The sequence below is a fragment of the Rana temporaria genome, chromosome 12, assembly GCF_905171775.1.
Source record: "Rana temporaria chromosome 12, aRanTem1.1, whole genome shotgun sequence".
NCBI classification, from domain to species: domain Eukaryota; kingdom Metazoa; phylum Chordata; class Amphibia; order Anura; family Ranidae; genus Rana; species Rana temporaria.
Window position 1 is genome coordinate 76608201 of NC_053500.1, and position 16050 is coordinate 76624250.

At 43.7% G+C, this 16050-nt stretch overlaps 1 protein-coding gene across 1 annotated transcript in view; it reads left to right on the forward strand.

Annotated features, from left to right (window-relative positions):
- Positions 1-16050, forward strand: part of WNK4 (WNK lysine deficient protein kinase 4) — a 320113-nt gene that overhangs the window by 243645 nt on the left and 60418 nt on the right. The window contains exons 11-13 of the mRNA XM_040331198.1: positions 6538-6654; positions 11141-11308; positions 12865-12919. Of these exons, the coding sequence (XP_040187132.1) occupies positions 6538-6654; positions 11141-11308; positions 12865-12919 (340 nt within the window). The remainder of the gene's footprint in view (positions 1-6537; positions 6655-11140; positions 11309-12864; positions 12920-16050) is intronic.

Consider the following 16050-nt stretch of genomic DNA (forward strand, 5'->3'; position numbering starts at 1 on the left):
CCGCCATAACTTAGGGAGCAAGTGCTTTGTGAATACTGTACTTGCCTCTCTATGTTACGTCGGCATTGCGCATATGAGCTGCGCTATGCCCGCTTAAACATACGCCGCTCTACCTGAATCTGGCTAATACTGTCTAGTTACAACACAGAAAGAAACTCTTATGCCGCGTACACACAACCGTTTTTCATGACGAAAAAAATGCAATTTTTTAAATTGGTCGTTAAAAACGATCGTGTAGTCGGCTCCAGAGCATTTTTCTCGACGAGAAAAATTGGCATTAAAAATTTAGAACGTGCTCTATTTTTTCTCATCATTTTATCACGATCGTGTGTATGCAAGGCAGGCTTGAGAGGAATTACGTTGAGAAAAACGTTGTTTTTTTCCATGACATGAAAAATGATCATGTGTAAGCGGCATTACATAAAGTTATCATTCAGGAATGGTGAAAAGCACAGTTTGTGATTTCTGCTGTGCTGCTGTCAAGTTCTTTAGCCCCAGGAGTTTCCTGAACCTCTATTTACAGCCAGCAGTCCTTTGCTACCTGTGACGATTTTTCTTGGACAATGTGTGTGAGATGTGCAGAATTTTGTTCACTGTCAAAAACTGTGTACTGTTAAGTAAGAAACTTAAACTTTCATTTTTCAATGGCTTGGGTTGCACTGCTTGGTCTTGCCTGAAAACAATCCAATATGTAACAGATGTGGAAATGCCATGGCCAATTATCAACAGAGAAGGTGTCATACCAAGTACACCTGGAAGTTATGACAAGTGTTCCAAGACCAGTTAGGAACTGACAGGCAATGAAGAAAAATCAAGGACAGCAAGTCCAGACAGAATACATGATAGTGCTAAAGAACATTCAGAACTAGATCCTGCTGAATCGATCAAAATTTGGAGTTGTTAGGACCACCCTGATCAACATACTTCTACAGTCACTGTTTGGATACTCATTCAGCACTGCAAGCAATAGCTGGCAGGGGATACTCCCCCATACACTTTTTAGCATGGGTGGAACAATCTATTGATTTCTCTTGTTTAACCGGTGTTTTTGCAAAACTCAATTCAACACTACACACCATAACTATAATGCCCGGTACACACGATCGGGATTCCTGGCGGTAAAAAGTCTGCTGGGAATCCCAGGGGGAAAACCGAGCACCTGCTCAGTCACTTTTCCCGTGTACAAACTAGAGATTTTCCCGTCAAGAAAACTGCGGTGAGAGCTTTGGCCGGGAATCCCGGCCGTGTGTATGCTCCACTGCAGTGTTTCCCATAGGGAAACTGCCAGGAAAAAGACCGCCGGGAATCAAGGCAGGAAAAAAGAGAACATGTTCTAATTTTTCCTGCCGCGATTCCCGGCGGTTTTCCTGTCGGGAAAACTGCCATGGAGCATACACACGGCCAGTTTTCCTGGCCAAAGTCATGGCAGTTTTCCCAACAGGAAAACTAGTCGTGTGTACAAGGCATGACAGTTTCTGGTAAAATGTAAGGTTTTCTTCCAAATGCACTGAATTGAATCCTTCACAAGAAAAAAAAAATATGTGAATAGATGGTATTTAAAACAAAGGAAAGTGTTACTTATGCACTCAATTTGAAAAATGTTTTAGTTTCTCGAGTCCTTATTTGGAAAAAAAAAATTCCCAACATAATTTTAAATAAATCAAATTAAAATGTTCATAATGAGCTGCTCTGAAATGCTTTTAATGACCTTATAGGTACTGTACCTATAGAATATATTTCTAGATAAAAACATTAACGCTATTATAGCAAATCATTAATACATTAAAACTGTTAATTTAGGCCATATTACTTTCAACACAATAGTATTATGCTGTCTAATTTTTTTTAACTGATTTTTTCCAACTCTCACGTCTATATTTTTCATTGCTTAATAATGGCATTCTGAACTACCGTAATGTGTATATGTTTCTTTTTTACATCCACTGAGTAAATGTATCAAAGTTCTTGATTAAATAACTTTTGCAGTTATTTTCCATCATCAATCATCATAACTTAGTTTGCATCCCATGGCTTTTGCAGTCCAGCTTGTTTTGACTTTTTTGTATCCCATCCTCTCTTCATGTGTCCCCTCCAGCCAACTCACCACCCTGATGTATTTTGCAAAAGTTGCACTTGTCCGTGTCAGTGCCTGAAGCTAAGGAAGTTGGGGGTAGTCAGAGCAGTATTTTTATAGACATTGCATCTCCACAGGTCTACTTCACTGCTTTAATACTCTAACCCAAGAATAATATGCAACATCTGTTCAGTGTCTCTATTTCCTTTTGCTGCCATTTTATTATTCATGCACAACCTCTACCAATCAGTGTCATCTTAAGAGCATTATAGGCCCCCGGGCAATACAGTGCACTGGGGCCCTGTCTACACAATCACACACGAGAATTTACTGACAAAAATTATAAAATTTACTGGCAGAACCACATTTTTTACTGCCACTGCAAAAAAAGTACCTACAATTACAGTTTTCAGTGCCGAACAATGCAAATGTCAGTATTTAAACTATAAACATATAGCTAGTGCTATTAGCAATGTGTTTAAGTTAAACAAAAGTAAAAAAAAAAATGTCTTCATTGACATGAAGGTCAGGTTACTATAACCCAAATGCACTGAATTGAATCCTTCACAAGAAAAAAAAAATATGTGAATAGATGGTATTTAAAACAAAGGAAAGTGTTACTTATGCACTCAATTTGAAAAATGTTTTAGTTTCTCGAGTCCTTATTTGGAAAAAATAAGCAGCACAGAGTTTCCTCTTTTTTTTTAATCCAACAAAAGTTTTATTTAGTTTGCAGAGGTACAAGGCATACAGAATCCCCTCGACACGTCGGGGACATAAACATAAAATAGAGATAAAGATCAAGGCCATACAAACATGTACAGATATAGCAATCCCATTCTGGAGGTAAATCCCCCCCCCCCCCCCCGCAACCACTCCGGACATTGCTCTCGTGGCATCCGCTCCCATCCAGATCTCACCCAACATTAATACCCAGCAACCTATCCATCACCAAGTCCACCGGGGCTAGGCCCGGTACATCCAACCACTTTGCCCATAGCTTCTCAAACTTGTGGGCATTGCCCCTGTGTTGGTGTACCAGTTTCTTCATCCTCATCGTTGTCCCAATGTTGGTGATCCACTCAGCACGGGTCGGGGGAGCCTCAGCTCTCCAATGAACCATGATGAGTTTCCTCGCCTGGAACAACACCCTGTGAATCACTTCCCTGTCCGCCTCCTCCCATTCGTACTCCTCCAGAGCCCCCAAGAGACATGCCCTCGGGTCCTGCGGAAGAGCCACGCCAAATGTTGAGTTAATGGTACTCACTACTCCTGCCCAATAAGTGTGGAGTTTGGGACATCTCCATAACATATGAATCAAATCTCCATGGTCTCTCTTACAACGTGTACAAGTAGGGTCAAGTTGCGGGTTCATCTTACTAAGTCTGTGTGGGGTGTAATAGGTACGTAACAGGATATACAACTGGGTAAGCTTTTGTGATACATTCAAGGAGCACTTGCCCACCGCCTGAAAAATCTCCTCCCACTGTTCCCCATCCAACTCTCCCGCATCCGCTTCCCACCTCTCTCTTATCCTCAGGGGATGCTGCTTCATCACATATTGCAACAAAATGGTATAGCACTGGGAGATAAAGCCTTTCGACGTCTCAGCATCCCCCAAAAGATCAAAAGCAGGAGTAGGCGACAGGCACCACTCAGAAGAGCGACCCTGCGCCACCACTGCATGCCTCAACTGTAGGTAGGAGAAGGACATTGACTGCGGCAAGCCAAACTCCTCTCGCAACGCAGGGAACGTACGTAGCACTCCATTACAAAATATGTGTGTGAGGTGTGTGACCCCATATCTTTTCCATCTGGTCCCCGATTGCAACTTGGCCAGTTCAGTGTAGGTGTCATTTTGCCATATTGGACTGTATTTCGTGTATCCTTCCGCATTCTGAACATATTTGACCTTATTCCATACCTTCTGGGTTAGGCTAAAAGTGGGGTATTTCCTATGTGGTTCAGCAAAGGCCTGTGCCTCCAACGCATCAGGAATCGGACTTCTGCCCACAGTGTGCTCCAGGAGTTTCTGAGCAGAGGACCGCACCGCCGGCCGAAACATACCGACCAGCTGCTGCATCTGGGCCGCCAAATAGTACAGCCAGGGGTTTGGCAATGCCAATCCCCTACTATCCTTAGGTCTCTGTAAGTGCTCTAATTTAATCCTAGGAGCCCCGTCTCTCCAGATGAGGCCTCGAAAAATGCTATTAACCGTGTGGAAAACTTTCAAGGGGATGACCATGGGGGTGTTATGGAGGAAGTATAATAACTGTGGCATAAGTATCATCTTGATTAAATTCACCCGGCCTGCAACCGATAACAACAGGGCCTTCCAAGTTTTAACTTTGTCCCTAAATCGTAATAACAAGGGGGATATATTGAGTCGGATGAAGTCCCGTGGCTGAGCCGTGATCTGCACCCCTAGGTACTTAAAGGAGGGAGTAATGGGAATAGGGCACAAGGGATTAATTACCTGTGTGTTGTCACCGTCCAACAAAAGCAAGGCCGACTTTGACCAGTTAATAAGTAAACCAGAAAATCGGCCAAACTCCGTGATCGCTACCATAGCCTCTCTAAGGGAAGTGTCCGTATCCCCCAACAAAAGGAGGGTATCGTCCGCATATAACATCACCTTTTCCTGCTCATCTCCATAGCAGAAACCGGTGATGCAAGGGTTGGCTCTGATACTAATGGCCAGCGGTTCAATAGCCAAAGCAAAGAGGAGGGGGGACAGAGGGCACCCCTGCCGAGTACCCCTCCTCAGTGCGAAACTCCCTGACAGGGAGCCAAACGTCCTTATTGCCGCCTGTGGCTGACAGTATAGCAAGCGCACCCAGGAAATGTAAACCGGGCCAAACCCGAATTTCTGCAACACCGTCCAAAGGTAGTTCCAATCTATACTATCAAACGCCTTTGTGGCGTCTAAGGACAGTAGCGCCCTACTGCCCATGTTGTCGTGCCTGTATATTAAGGAACAGCCTCCTAAGATTGACCGCCGTGGATTTATTGGGCATGAAACCAGCCTGGTCTCCATGCACAATTGAAGTTATCACCCCATTCAGCCGCATGGCCAGCACCTTAGCTAGTATCTACAGAGTTTCCTCTTACATCAGAGTCTGCAGTCTGCAGAGTCTTCCCCCTTACAGTGAAAGGGAACTCTTATGTAAAGGGGAACACTGGTGACCAGAGACCACCTTATATCAGAGTCCACTGCTTTCTCTTTCCCACTTACATCAGGGTCCGCAGACTGAGTTCCCCCTTGCATTGTAAGGGGGAATCCTGCAGACTCTGATGTAAAGGGGAACTCTGATGTGGGGGGCACTCTGGTGACCAGAGACCACCTTCCGTAGAGTAAATACACTAAGGTAAGGAGGGTCACTAATATAGTAGGGGAAACCTTTATATCAGTGCCCCCTTACATTTTTGCATTCACTCCCCCCTTACATCAGCAACCCCCCGCATTCGTGGAGGATCGGATCTTCTCTGTGATTTCCGCAAACTGGGCATGGGCAGTTCTAACCCGTCACTCTCCACAATTTTTTTACTGGGGTTGCTGGGCAGCCGGTGGGGCCCCCCAGGCAAGCGGGGCCCCCGGGCAACTCCCCAGCGTGCCCAATGGAAAAGATGGCCCTGCTACCAATGTGTATTTTGCTGCATATATGTGTAAATTATAAATAAACTTGATTACTTGCATTTGTTCACTGGTCCATCCATTATAATTTGTGCTTTTCTGTGAAGCACTCCCACTGGAGGTTCATATGCTGATGCTCTGCATCTTAATACTGCTGTGTTTGTTCAGATGGCTCCTGAAACAAGAATATACTATGTAGGGGCTATAGGTTATGTAAGCATCCCAGACTCCAGGGAAGCTAATGATAAATGTTTCCATGGGTTTAGTTTGATATGCATATTGATAGCAGAAAATATAACACGCTCAGAGTAGAATCCTTCTGCCATACTAAAGAAGAGGAGTGGCGTAAAACACATGACGTGCTGAAAAAAACGAAGTTCAATGCTTTCAAGCATGCGTCGACTTGATTCTGAGCATGCGCGGGTTTTGAACCGATGCTTTTACGTACTAACCATCGGTTTTGACCTATCGGTTAGGCGTCCATCAGTTCAATTTTAAAGCAAGTTCTAAATTTTTGGACCGAAGGATAACTGACTGATGGGGCCCACACACGGTCGGTTTGGAACGATGAAACTGAACTTCAGTCCTTTCTCATCGGTTTAGACTGATCGTGTGTACAGGGCCTGATGGTTTCATATTGTTCCATATGCTTTTCTCATATAAATTCAGCTTGTAAATGCAACAAACATTTTATAGCGAAATTACAGACATAACAATGTCATTTGTGCCTCCAATGGAAACTGTTTTGAATGTAAAAATCTGAAATCATCCTACAGTAAACTTTTTTTTTATTGATAACAATAATTGTTTTGATCTTCTTTTTGTATAGATCTCAGATAAGAGTGATCGAGTTGTAGAGTGTCAGCTGCAAACCTACAATGGAAAGATGGTTACATTCAAGTTCGATCTAGATGGAGACAATCCAGAGGATATTGCAGCAGTCATGGTAAGTGGTGCATTGTGATATTTTTGTTGAAAACTGATTTAAAAATGAGGCATGTGAAAGAATTCTGGCTTTCACTCATTAATGTTATGCAAATATAAGTGTTATTAAGCTTATTCCATAAGGCAGAGAGCAAAGTACGCGGGAACGTGGGGGAACGCAGTTTTGGCACCTCCTGGACTGACTGGCCCGGATTCACAAAGGAGTTACGACAGCGTATCTCCAGATACGCCGTCGTAACTCTGAGTGTAAGGCGTCGCATCTCTGCACCTGATTCATAGAATCAGATACGCCTCACTGTTGCCTAGATACGAGCGGCGTAAGTCTCTTACGCCGTCGTATCTTGGGGTGCATATTTCCGCTGGCCGCTAGGGGCGCTTCCGTATATTTCCATGTCGAATATGCAAATTAGCTAGATACGCCGATTCACGAACATACATGCGCCCGGCGTATCAAGATACGTCGTTTACGTAAGGCGTCAGACCGGCATAAAGTTACCCCTCATAAAGCAGGGGTAAGTCATGTTAGGTATGGACGTTGGAAATGTACCAACAGCGTTGTATTTTACGTTGTTTGCGTAAGTCGTCCGTGAATGGGGCTAGGCGTAGGTTACGTTCACATCAACTAAGCATTGAGCGGGCGTAATTTACTTTGAAAATTCTACGTGATACTGAGCATGCGCGCGCATGCGCCGTTCGTAAAGCGCGTCATTTACGTGGGGTCACCAATCATTTACATACAACACGCCCCCTACCAGCCTAGTTTGAATTAGGCGGGCTTACGCCAGCCCATTTACACTACGCCGCCGTAACTTAGAGTGCAAGTCCTTTCTGAATACGGGACCTGCCGCTCTAAGTTACGGTGGCGTAGTGTATCTGAGATACGCTACACCCACCTAAAGATAGGAGCTTCTTTGAGAATCTGGGCCACTGTATTTAATGGCAAGGGGTGCTGGGGTGTGCTGCAGGGTACTGATGCTCACTGCTGGGGATCTATTTTTGGTGAGTCTGTTGTTGCTGAGTAGGTCTATTGTTGCTGGTGGGGGACCTATTGATGCTGGGGGGTCTTATGTTGCTGGGGGGTCAGTTGTTGCTGAAAGAGATCTACTGTTGGGGGAATGGTCCATTGTTGATGGCTTCCAGAGAGTCTATTAATGCTGGCTATGCAGAGATCTGTTGATGCTGCCGGAAGTCTATTGTTGCTGGGGGGGGGGGGGGTTTGTTGTGGGTGGTCCATTGTAACTGGCTGCAGGCGATCTAATTTACTTATTTTCTTGATATCATTACCAAATTCCGTATAAATTACTTAGCGCCACAAAATTATACTTGGTTCTATATTGTCTAAAAGGGGCGGTACTGGGAGGTGGGTAGGGGTGGAGAAAAGGGGTGACTCGGAAACGGTGAGTTCCTGCACCTATTGTCTGAGAAAAAAAGCACTGACGGTAACCCAAAGTGATCAGACAGAATTCACCTTTCTTGGGTCAGCTTAAGTAACCCAGGAATTTGGTTTATTGTTATGAGATTATGCACATCATCTTTGCTTTTTTTTTACTGTCTTATTATATAAGACTGCAAGTTTGCACTGCTGTCATGCTGTGGTAGCTCTGTAAAGATACGGTGCAGGTCTTCAAAAGCTTAGATGTAGTACTGGTTACTATCTCTCTGCTAATGTCACCAATACCCTAATTGGGACTTAGGATGGGGATGGGGCGGGATTGGTTGTTTGGGGGCAGGGAGGATCCCTCTGGTTTCTCCTCTTACACCACAATTCCTGCATGATATATGTATACTCTCCTCCATTAGGGTTCCTGGTGTACACAGCAAATCATAGACACCTAGAAATGTCAGTGCTGTGGAGGATATGTTTAAAAGATCTGCATAATGTGTTCATTCATATCAATGTGTGCTTATGTATTAAAATGTAACTTTTTGTAAGGATTGTAACTATGTGTGTGTTCACAATGCCAGAAGTCTGCCAAGCAAAATAAATGAGTTGGAAGCTCTGGTGCATGAAGAGAACTATGATTTAATTGGTATTGCTGAATCTTGGCTTCATTGTTCACATGACTGGACTACTAAAATTCCTGGTTATGTTTTCTTTCGGAGAGACAAAGTAAAAAAGAAAGGTGGTGGTGTTTGTCTCTCGTTGAGAAGTGATTTCAAAGCGAGTGTGAAAGAGAGCGTAGTTGATTGCGTCTTAATCGTTATGGGTGAAACTGCACATGGGTGTGTGTACTACAAAGGTAATTAATAGAGTTTGTTTTAGGCCACCCAGGGTTAATGAGAAGGTGGAGACTCATTTCACAGATAGAAAAGACTGCAGGGGCTAGGACAGTGATAATAATGGGGGATTTTAACTACCCGGAAATTGACCGGAGTAATAATACTGCAGGAACAGTTAAAGGGCAAAAATGTATAACCTATTACAGGACAATTTTATGGTACAATTCATAAAGGTCCCGACTAGGAATGATGCTCCACTGGACCTGGTGATCTCATACCATGCAGAGCTTATTAATAATGTTCATATAAAATAACATTTGGGTAGCAGTGGCCATAACATGATTTCATTTAATGTTAGCTGTAAATCCAGAAATTTTTTGACAGAATAAAGGTGAAAATGGCCAGGACCAGATGACATACACCTACTGATCCTAAAAGAATTAAGCTCTGTCATTTCAAAGCCTTTGTTTCTACATTTTTGGGGGACTCTTTACTGGAGAGTTTAATGAAAGACCACATAGATGAGTTCTTTCTGGAATTTTTTTTTTTTTTTTAAGCAACAGACAGCATGGATTTATGAAAGAATTTGACAGACAAATCTGATTTATTTTTATAAGGAGGTAAGTAAACTCTTATACAGAGGGGTGGCTGTGGGTGTGGTATACTGTGACACATGGCTAATGTGTAAGGTAAAGTCTACAGACTTGGAGAGATCAGTTTGCAATTGGATAGAAAACTGGCTAAGAGGCCATATTCTCAGAAAGTAGTTAGTGCTGTTAGTGTGTAACCCAAGGTTCAGTGTTTGTTGGAACCCTTACTTTTTGATATATTTATAAATGATATTGGGTCTGGGATTAAAGGTACCATTTCATTCTTTGCAAATGACACCAAGCTATGCAGTGGAATAATGTCCTTACAGGATGTCTTCAATTTACAAAACGCACTATTTAATTGGGCAACTATGTGCCAATTAGGTTTAATCTTGAGAAATGTAAAGTTATGCACTTGGGGGCTAAGAATATGCATGCATCATGCATACTAGTACAACTGGGGGAATCAATGGTGGAGAAGGATCTGGGTGTTCTGGTAGATCATAAACTTAATAATGGCATGCAATGCCAAGTTACAGTTTCCAAAGCAAGCAAAATTATTTCTTCTATTAAGAGAGATATGGAATCCAGAGAGAGAGAGAGAGAGATCTAATTTTGCCCCTGTACAAATCATTAGTAAGACCCACCTGGAATATGCAATTCAGTTTTGGCCACCAGTTCACAAAAAAGTATATCGGGGAACTGGAGAAAATGCGAAGAAGAGGCATGGAGGAGCTCAGATATGAGGAAAGATTAGAGGAACTGAATTTATTCCCTTTTGAGAAGAGATTAGGGGGGATATGATCAACATGTATAAAAATACATAAGTGGTCTATACAGTGAACTTGGTGTTGAGCTATTAATTTTAAGGTCATCACAGAGGACAAGAGGGCACACTTTACATCTGGAGAAAAAGAGATTTAATCTCCAACTGCGGAAAGGTTTCTTCACAGTAAGAGCTGTGAAAATGTAGAATAGACAGCTGATTCTGTCCAGCTTAGTAGTATGCTGTAAAAAAGGCCTGGACTCGTTACTAACTGCATACAACTGGATACTAACATTTATAGTTAAAGTTGATCCAGGGAATGTTCGATTGCCTATTGGGGGATCAGGAAGGAAATTTTTCCCCTGCTGGAGCAAATTGGATCATGCTTTGCTGGTTATTTTTGCCTTCCTCTGGATTAACTGTGGGTATTGGATGGTGTAAATAACATTATATGTATTTTTCCCCCTTTTTATTGGTTGAACTAGATGAACTTGTGTCTTTTTTCAACCAGATTAACTATGTAAATATCTTGCTGACTAAGCACCGGTTAAGAGAAGTGAAACACGTCAGTTTTTTATCTTTGACTCTGTATGCTGTTTGTACTGCTTTCCATTCAAAAAAGACATCAACGTTATTGTGTGGCTACCTGGATCTTTTTTCGTTTGCTTGTGTCTTGCCTACAGAGCCAGCACCCGCCTAGTGCAGGGGGAGGTGAATTCTTTGGACTGGAGCAGTATATTACCTTTAACTATGTAACTATTTATGTACTGCATGCTTACGGAGTTAGCCATGTGTGTTCATTATAAATGCAGGCTCTGCTTTTTGCTTAATAGTGCTGAACAACGCTATGCCTTTCTGACCTTCTTTAGCAATTCAGTAGTTGTGTTTGACAAAATTCTTATTTTCCCCAGGTGAACAATGAGTTTATTATGCAGTCAGAAAGAGAAAGCTTTACCAACAGGATTAAGGACATCATCCACCGTGTGGAGGCTTTGCTAAAGAAAGATGCTAGTGGAGACAGAGAAGATGAGGCGGATGGTTTAGTTACTGTGGAAAGCACGTTACCTCCCAATTTTCAGGTTTGTAGCATAGATCTTCACCATTCTGTATTAAGGATAGAGATAAATTAAAGGGCAGTTATCAATATAGAAAGGAAAGGTCAGAACCTCTGTTAGTTTGTATTGTTGTTTGTGTCTCTGCTGGGCAGTTTGCTGTGATTCCCATGGTGGCTGCCAGAACAGTAAATAAGGTGGCTTTCTACAACAGAAACAAGACAGCAAATCTCTTTGTTTTTTGGAGTGATAATGTGTTTCCCCACTGACAGCTGAATGTAAAAAAGATAATCGCAGGCTAAAATAAAATGGTAAAAAAAAAAAAGCTGTCAAAAAGCTGACAGCTGATGACTTATCGGTTGTTAGGGACGCGGCGGCCGGCTTCCCAGCCCTCTCCTTAGCAACCAGCTATATACAGTGTAAAAAATAAAATCGCAAATCACTGTAAAATCACAGTAAAAACACGGTACTTGTGTTTTGCATGCGGGTCCATTGAAGTCTATTACATGCAAAACACTGCATTTTGCAGAAAGAAAAATCCCCGAAACCTTTCCAAAAATGCACATGCACAAAAATGCATTGATGTGAAAATGTTCCATGTTAAAAAAATTGCCTGCATTTCTGCAAAATACTTTAAAATGTGAATCGAGCCTAAGTGCAGACTTCTGGGAAAATCAAACAAGCAGAAAATAACAGTTATGGGGGGGCGTTCTGTACACCATCTGTGTACAAAGCACCTCCAGGTAGCCAAATTGTATTGCACTTTACAGAAAATTACAGTGCTGCAGATTTAAAAGGAAAGGAAACTTTTAATAACACTCAATTACAATGTGTCACAATTGTGTACACTATCTAAAATCATTTTTGCTATTTTTTTCTTCCAAGAAAGTGACACTTACTTAATAGTTTAGTAAAAATTATTTGGAGTCACCTCTGTTATGGCCTTTCCAAGGGAACTTTTGCAATTGTAGGCAAATATAAGAAATTGGCAGGTGTCTCAGCCCAACAGTAGCTTTCAAGTTTGGGTGGAATTGGTCTCTAAGGCCCCGTACACACGACCGGTTCTGTCTGTTGGGATTTATCCGCGGATCAGTTCCAGCAGACAAATCCGGTCGTGTGTACGGCCTAGCGGACATTTTTCGGCGGACATTTGTCCAGCCGACCGGTTTTCAAGCGGATAAAAATTTCTTAGCATGCTAAGAAATCTATCTGCTGTAAACCTGTCCGTCGGACTGATCCGGTCGTCTGTACAGACTCACCGGATAAGTCCGACCGATCCCCATGCCTTGCATGCGTCGAAGTGATTCAACGCATGCGTGGAAGTATTTACCTTCCAGGGTCGCGCACGTCGCTGCGTCATCGTCGCGGCGATGGCGCGGCCACATCACCGCGTATGTTTTCCGCAGGGATTTTGATCTGATGGTGTGTACAGCCCATCAGATCAAAATCCGGAGCAAAAATGTCCGCTGGAAACGGTCCGGCGGACCGTTTTCATCAGATATCCGCTCGTGTGTACAGGGCCTTAGTACTACAGAATGTTGCATTACTTCAGTGAAACTGACATTACCACATTATTTAAACAGACTGATCTTCAACTTCAAGAATTATCCCGCTCCTTCTCCTCCTCATCTCTGAGTGGTAAGCAAAGTTTCCAAATAGACCCCTCGTGTCTTCCATCTGCAGAGGTATCTTTCTCTATGACAAGAGCATTGTTCATTTTATTGGCAGCTGAAAAAACAATCATTGGTATGCGACTTCTGCTCTAAAGATCTTGAAGGGAAACCCCACGCAAAAAAAAAAAAAAAAATGGCATTAGGTTCCCCCTCCAAGAGCATACCAGGCCATTCGGTCTAGCCTCTTCATACCAGGCCTTATCTGAGCATGCAGCCTGGCAGGTCAGAAAAGGGGTGGATATAAAATGTATAATGGAAAGAAACAGGAAAGTGTATCTTACTACTAAAAGTATAAAATCTTTACTTTAAAAAAAAAAAAAAAGTTATGGGGAAAAGGAAAAGAAAAAGAAGGGAAAAAAAAGCATCAAAAGAGATAAAACCCCACCTTTAGTAATGATGCGAAACCAAAATAGAGACGCGAAAGGGCCGTTTAAAGATTCTGAGCGCTCTAAGTAAAATCTACGAGGTGAAGTCTGAAGTAAAGGAAAGAAAGAAAAAAAAAGAAAAGGGGTGGGGATGAGCGAGCGCCCCCCTCTTTAACCATACCAGGCCACTTGCCTTCAACATGGGGGGGGGGGGGGGTTAGTGCTTCGGGGCGTGTGAATGAGTATGGGGTACACTCACCTAAAAAATAAAAATAAAACACAGTACACACATTTTTTAAGTAATTTATATAGCTCCTATTTCCCCCCCCCCCAAGGCTCTTCTGCCTCCTCCGCTGATGTCTTCTGCCTCTGCCGGTTCTTCCCCCCTCACCGGTTCTTCTCCACACTCCGCTGATGTCTTCTAGCCCTGTTCTTCTCCCTCTGTCCGCTGTCTTCTGCCTCTGCCAGGTCTCCTCTCTGTGCTGTCTTCTACCTCTGTTCTTCCTCTGTTCTTCCTCCGATGTTGACACAATGCTCTCTCCCGCTCTAATGCTAGGTGGGCAGTGTGCCACTACTTATATTGACATGGGGCGGGGCTATTTGGGGATGTCACTGAGTGCCATGCCAATATAAGTAGTGGCACACCGCGCACCTATCATTAGAGCGGGAGAGGGCGTTAGGTCAACATCGGAGGAAGAACAGAGGTAGAACCGAGTAAGAACAGAGGGAGAGGACCCCCATACTCATTCACATAGGGTGGGGGCTAGGATCTGGGGCCCCCCTTGTTAAAGAGGGCTTCCAGATTCCAACTAGCCCCCCACCCGCAGACCCCGACAACCAACGGCCAGAGTTGTCGGGAAGAGGCCCTTGTCCCCATCAACATGGGGGAAAGGTGTTTTGGGGTGGGGGGCGCAAGGGCCCCCCTTCCCCAAAGCACCAACCCACCATATTGAGGCCATGTGGCCTGGTATGGTTCAGGAGGGGGGGGCGCTTGCTTGTCCCCACGCCCTTTCCTGACCTGCCAGGCTGCATATTCATATAAGGGTCTGGAATTTCCCCCCAAAGATTCATACCAGACACAAAGTGCCTGGCGTTGTCTGGATCAGTCAGATCCCCGTTCATTGAAGTCGGACTGATGTTGGACCTCAAGTCGCAGGGCAAAGTCGGATCCACAGTCGTGCGACTGTTGTGTCATACCAGTGTGAACCCGGCCTAAGGGCTGTTGAAAATGTGAAACCATTTACTTTATTAACCACTTCCCTACCGGCCCATAGTAAAATGACGTCCACAAAGAACTTCTGCCGTTCAGAGTGGACGTCATGTGACGTCCTGGGCTTTCCGGGTGGATATCTGAATGATGCCTGCAGCTAGAGGCATCATTCAGATATCCTTCTAAACTGCCGGCGATTCTGCACAACGTAAGAACGATCATAGCGGCGGTTCCGCCGCTAGATCGTTCTTACAGGCGGCGGGAGGGGACATCCCCCCCCTCCCGCCGCCATCCGGTGCTTCTCCGGGCTCTCCCGTGCCATCGGGGGCCCGGAGAACGAATCGTCCGGCGCTCGCAGGAAGCATAGAGATGACTGGTGACCAGATGGTCACCAGTCATCTCTATGACCGTCGGAGGACCCGGGCGCGATGTGATGACGTCACGCCCGGGTCCCGTAAGTAAACAAAGCCGCGATTGCGGCTGCTAAGCAACCACAAGCATGAGATCGGTGAATTTTTTTTCACCGATTTCATGCTTTCCAGCCTGGAGGAGAGATGTGGGGTCTTACTGACCCCGCATCTCTCCATAAAGAGTACCTGTCACACACATTCCTATTACAAGGGATGTTTACATTCCTTGTAATAGGAATAAAAGTGATAAAAAAAAAAAAAAATTAAAAAAAAAAGTGTAAAAAAAGAAATAAATATATATAAAAAAAAAAAGAAATAAAAATTTATTTTTTTAACGCCCCTGTCCCCGGTAGCTTGCGCGCAGAAGCGAACGCACACGCAAGTCCCGCCGACATATGTAAACGCCGTTTAAACCACATATGTGAGGTATCGCCGCGTGCGTTAGAGTGCCAGCAACAATTCTAGCACTAGATCTCCTCTGTAAATCTAAACTGGTAACCTGTAAAAAATTTCAAATCGTTGCCTATGGAGATTTTTAAGTACCGAAGTTTGGCGCCATTCCATGAGTGTGCGCAATTTTAAAGCGTGACATGTTAGGTATCTATTTACTCGGTGTAACATCATATTTCATATTTTACAAAAAAATTGGGCTAACTTTACTGTTTTTAATTTTTTTTAATTCATGAAACAATTTTTTTCCCAAAAAAAGGCGTTTGAAAAATTATTGCGCAAATACCGTGCAAGATAAAAGGTTTCAATGACCGTCGTTTTATTCCCTAGGGTGTCTGCTAAAAAAAACATATATAATGTTTGGGGGTTCTGCGTAATTTTCTAGAAAAAAAATTATGATTTGTACATGTAGGAGAGAAGTGCCAGAATAGGCCCGGTATGGATGGGTGTATAACTGCCCGGTATGGAAGAGGTTAACCACTTTCCGCCCAGTCAATAGACAATTGAAGTCCGGGAAGTGGTTCTGTTATCCTGACTGGACATCTATTGACGTCCAGCAGGATAACAAGCCGGCGTGCGCCCGTGGGTGCGCGCAGCACGGCGATCGGTGATGCGGGGTGTCAGTCTCAGTGCCCATCCATGCCACCTATCGGTGCCACCA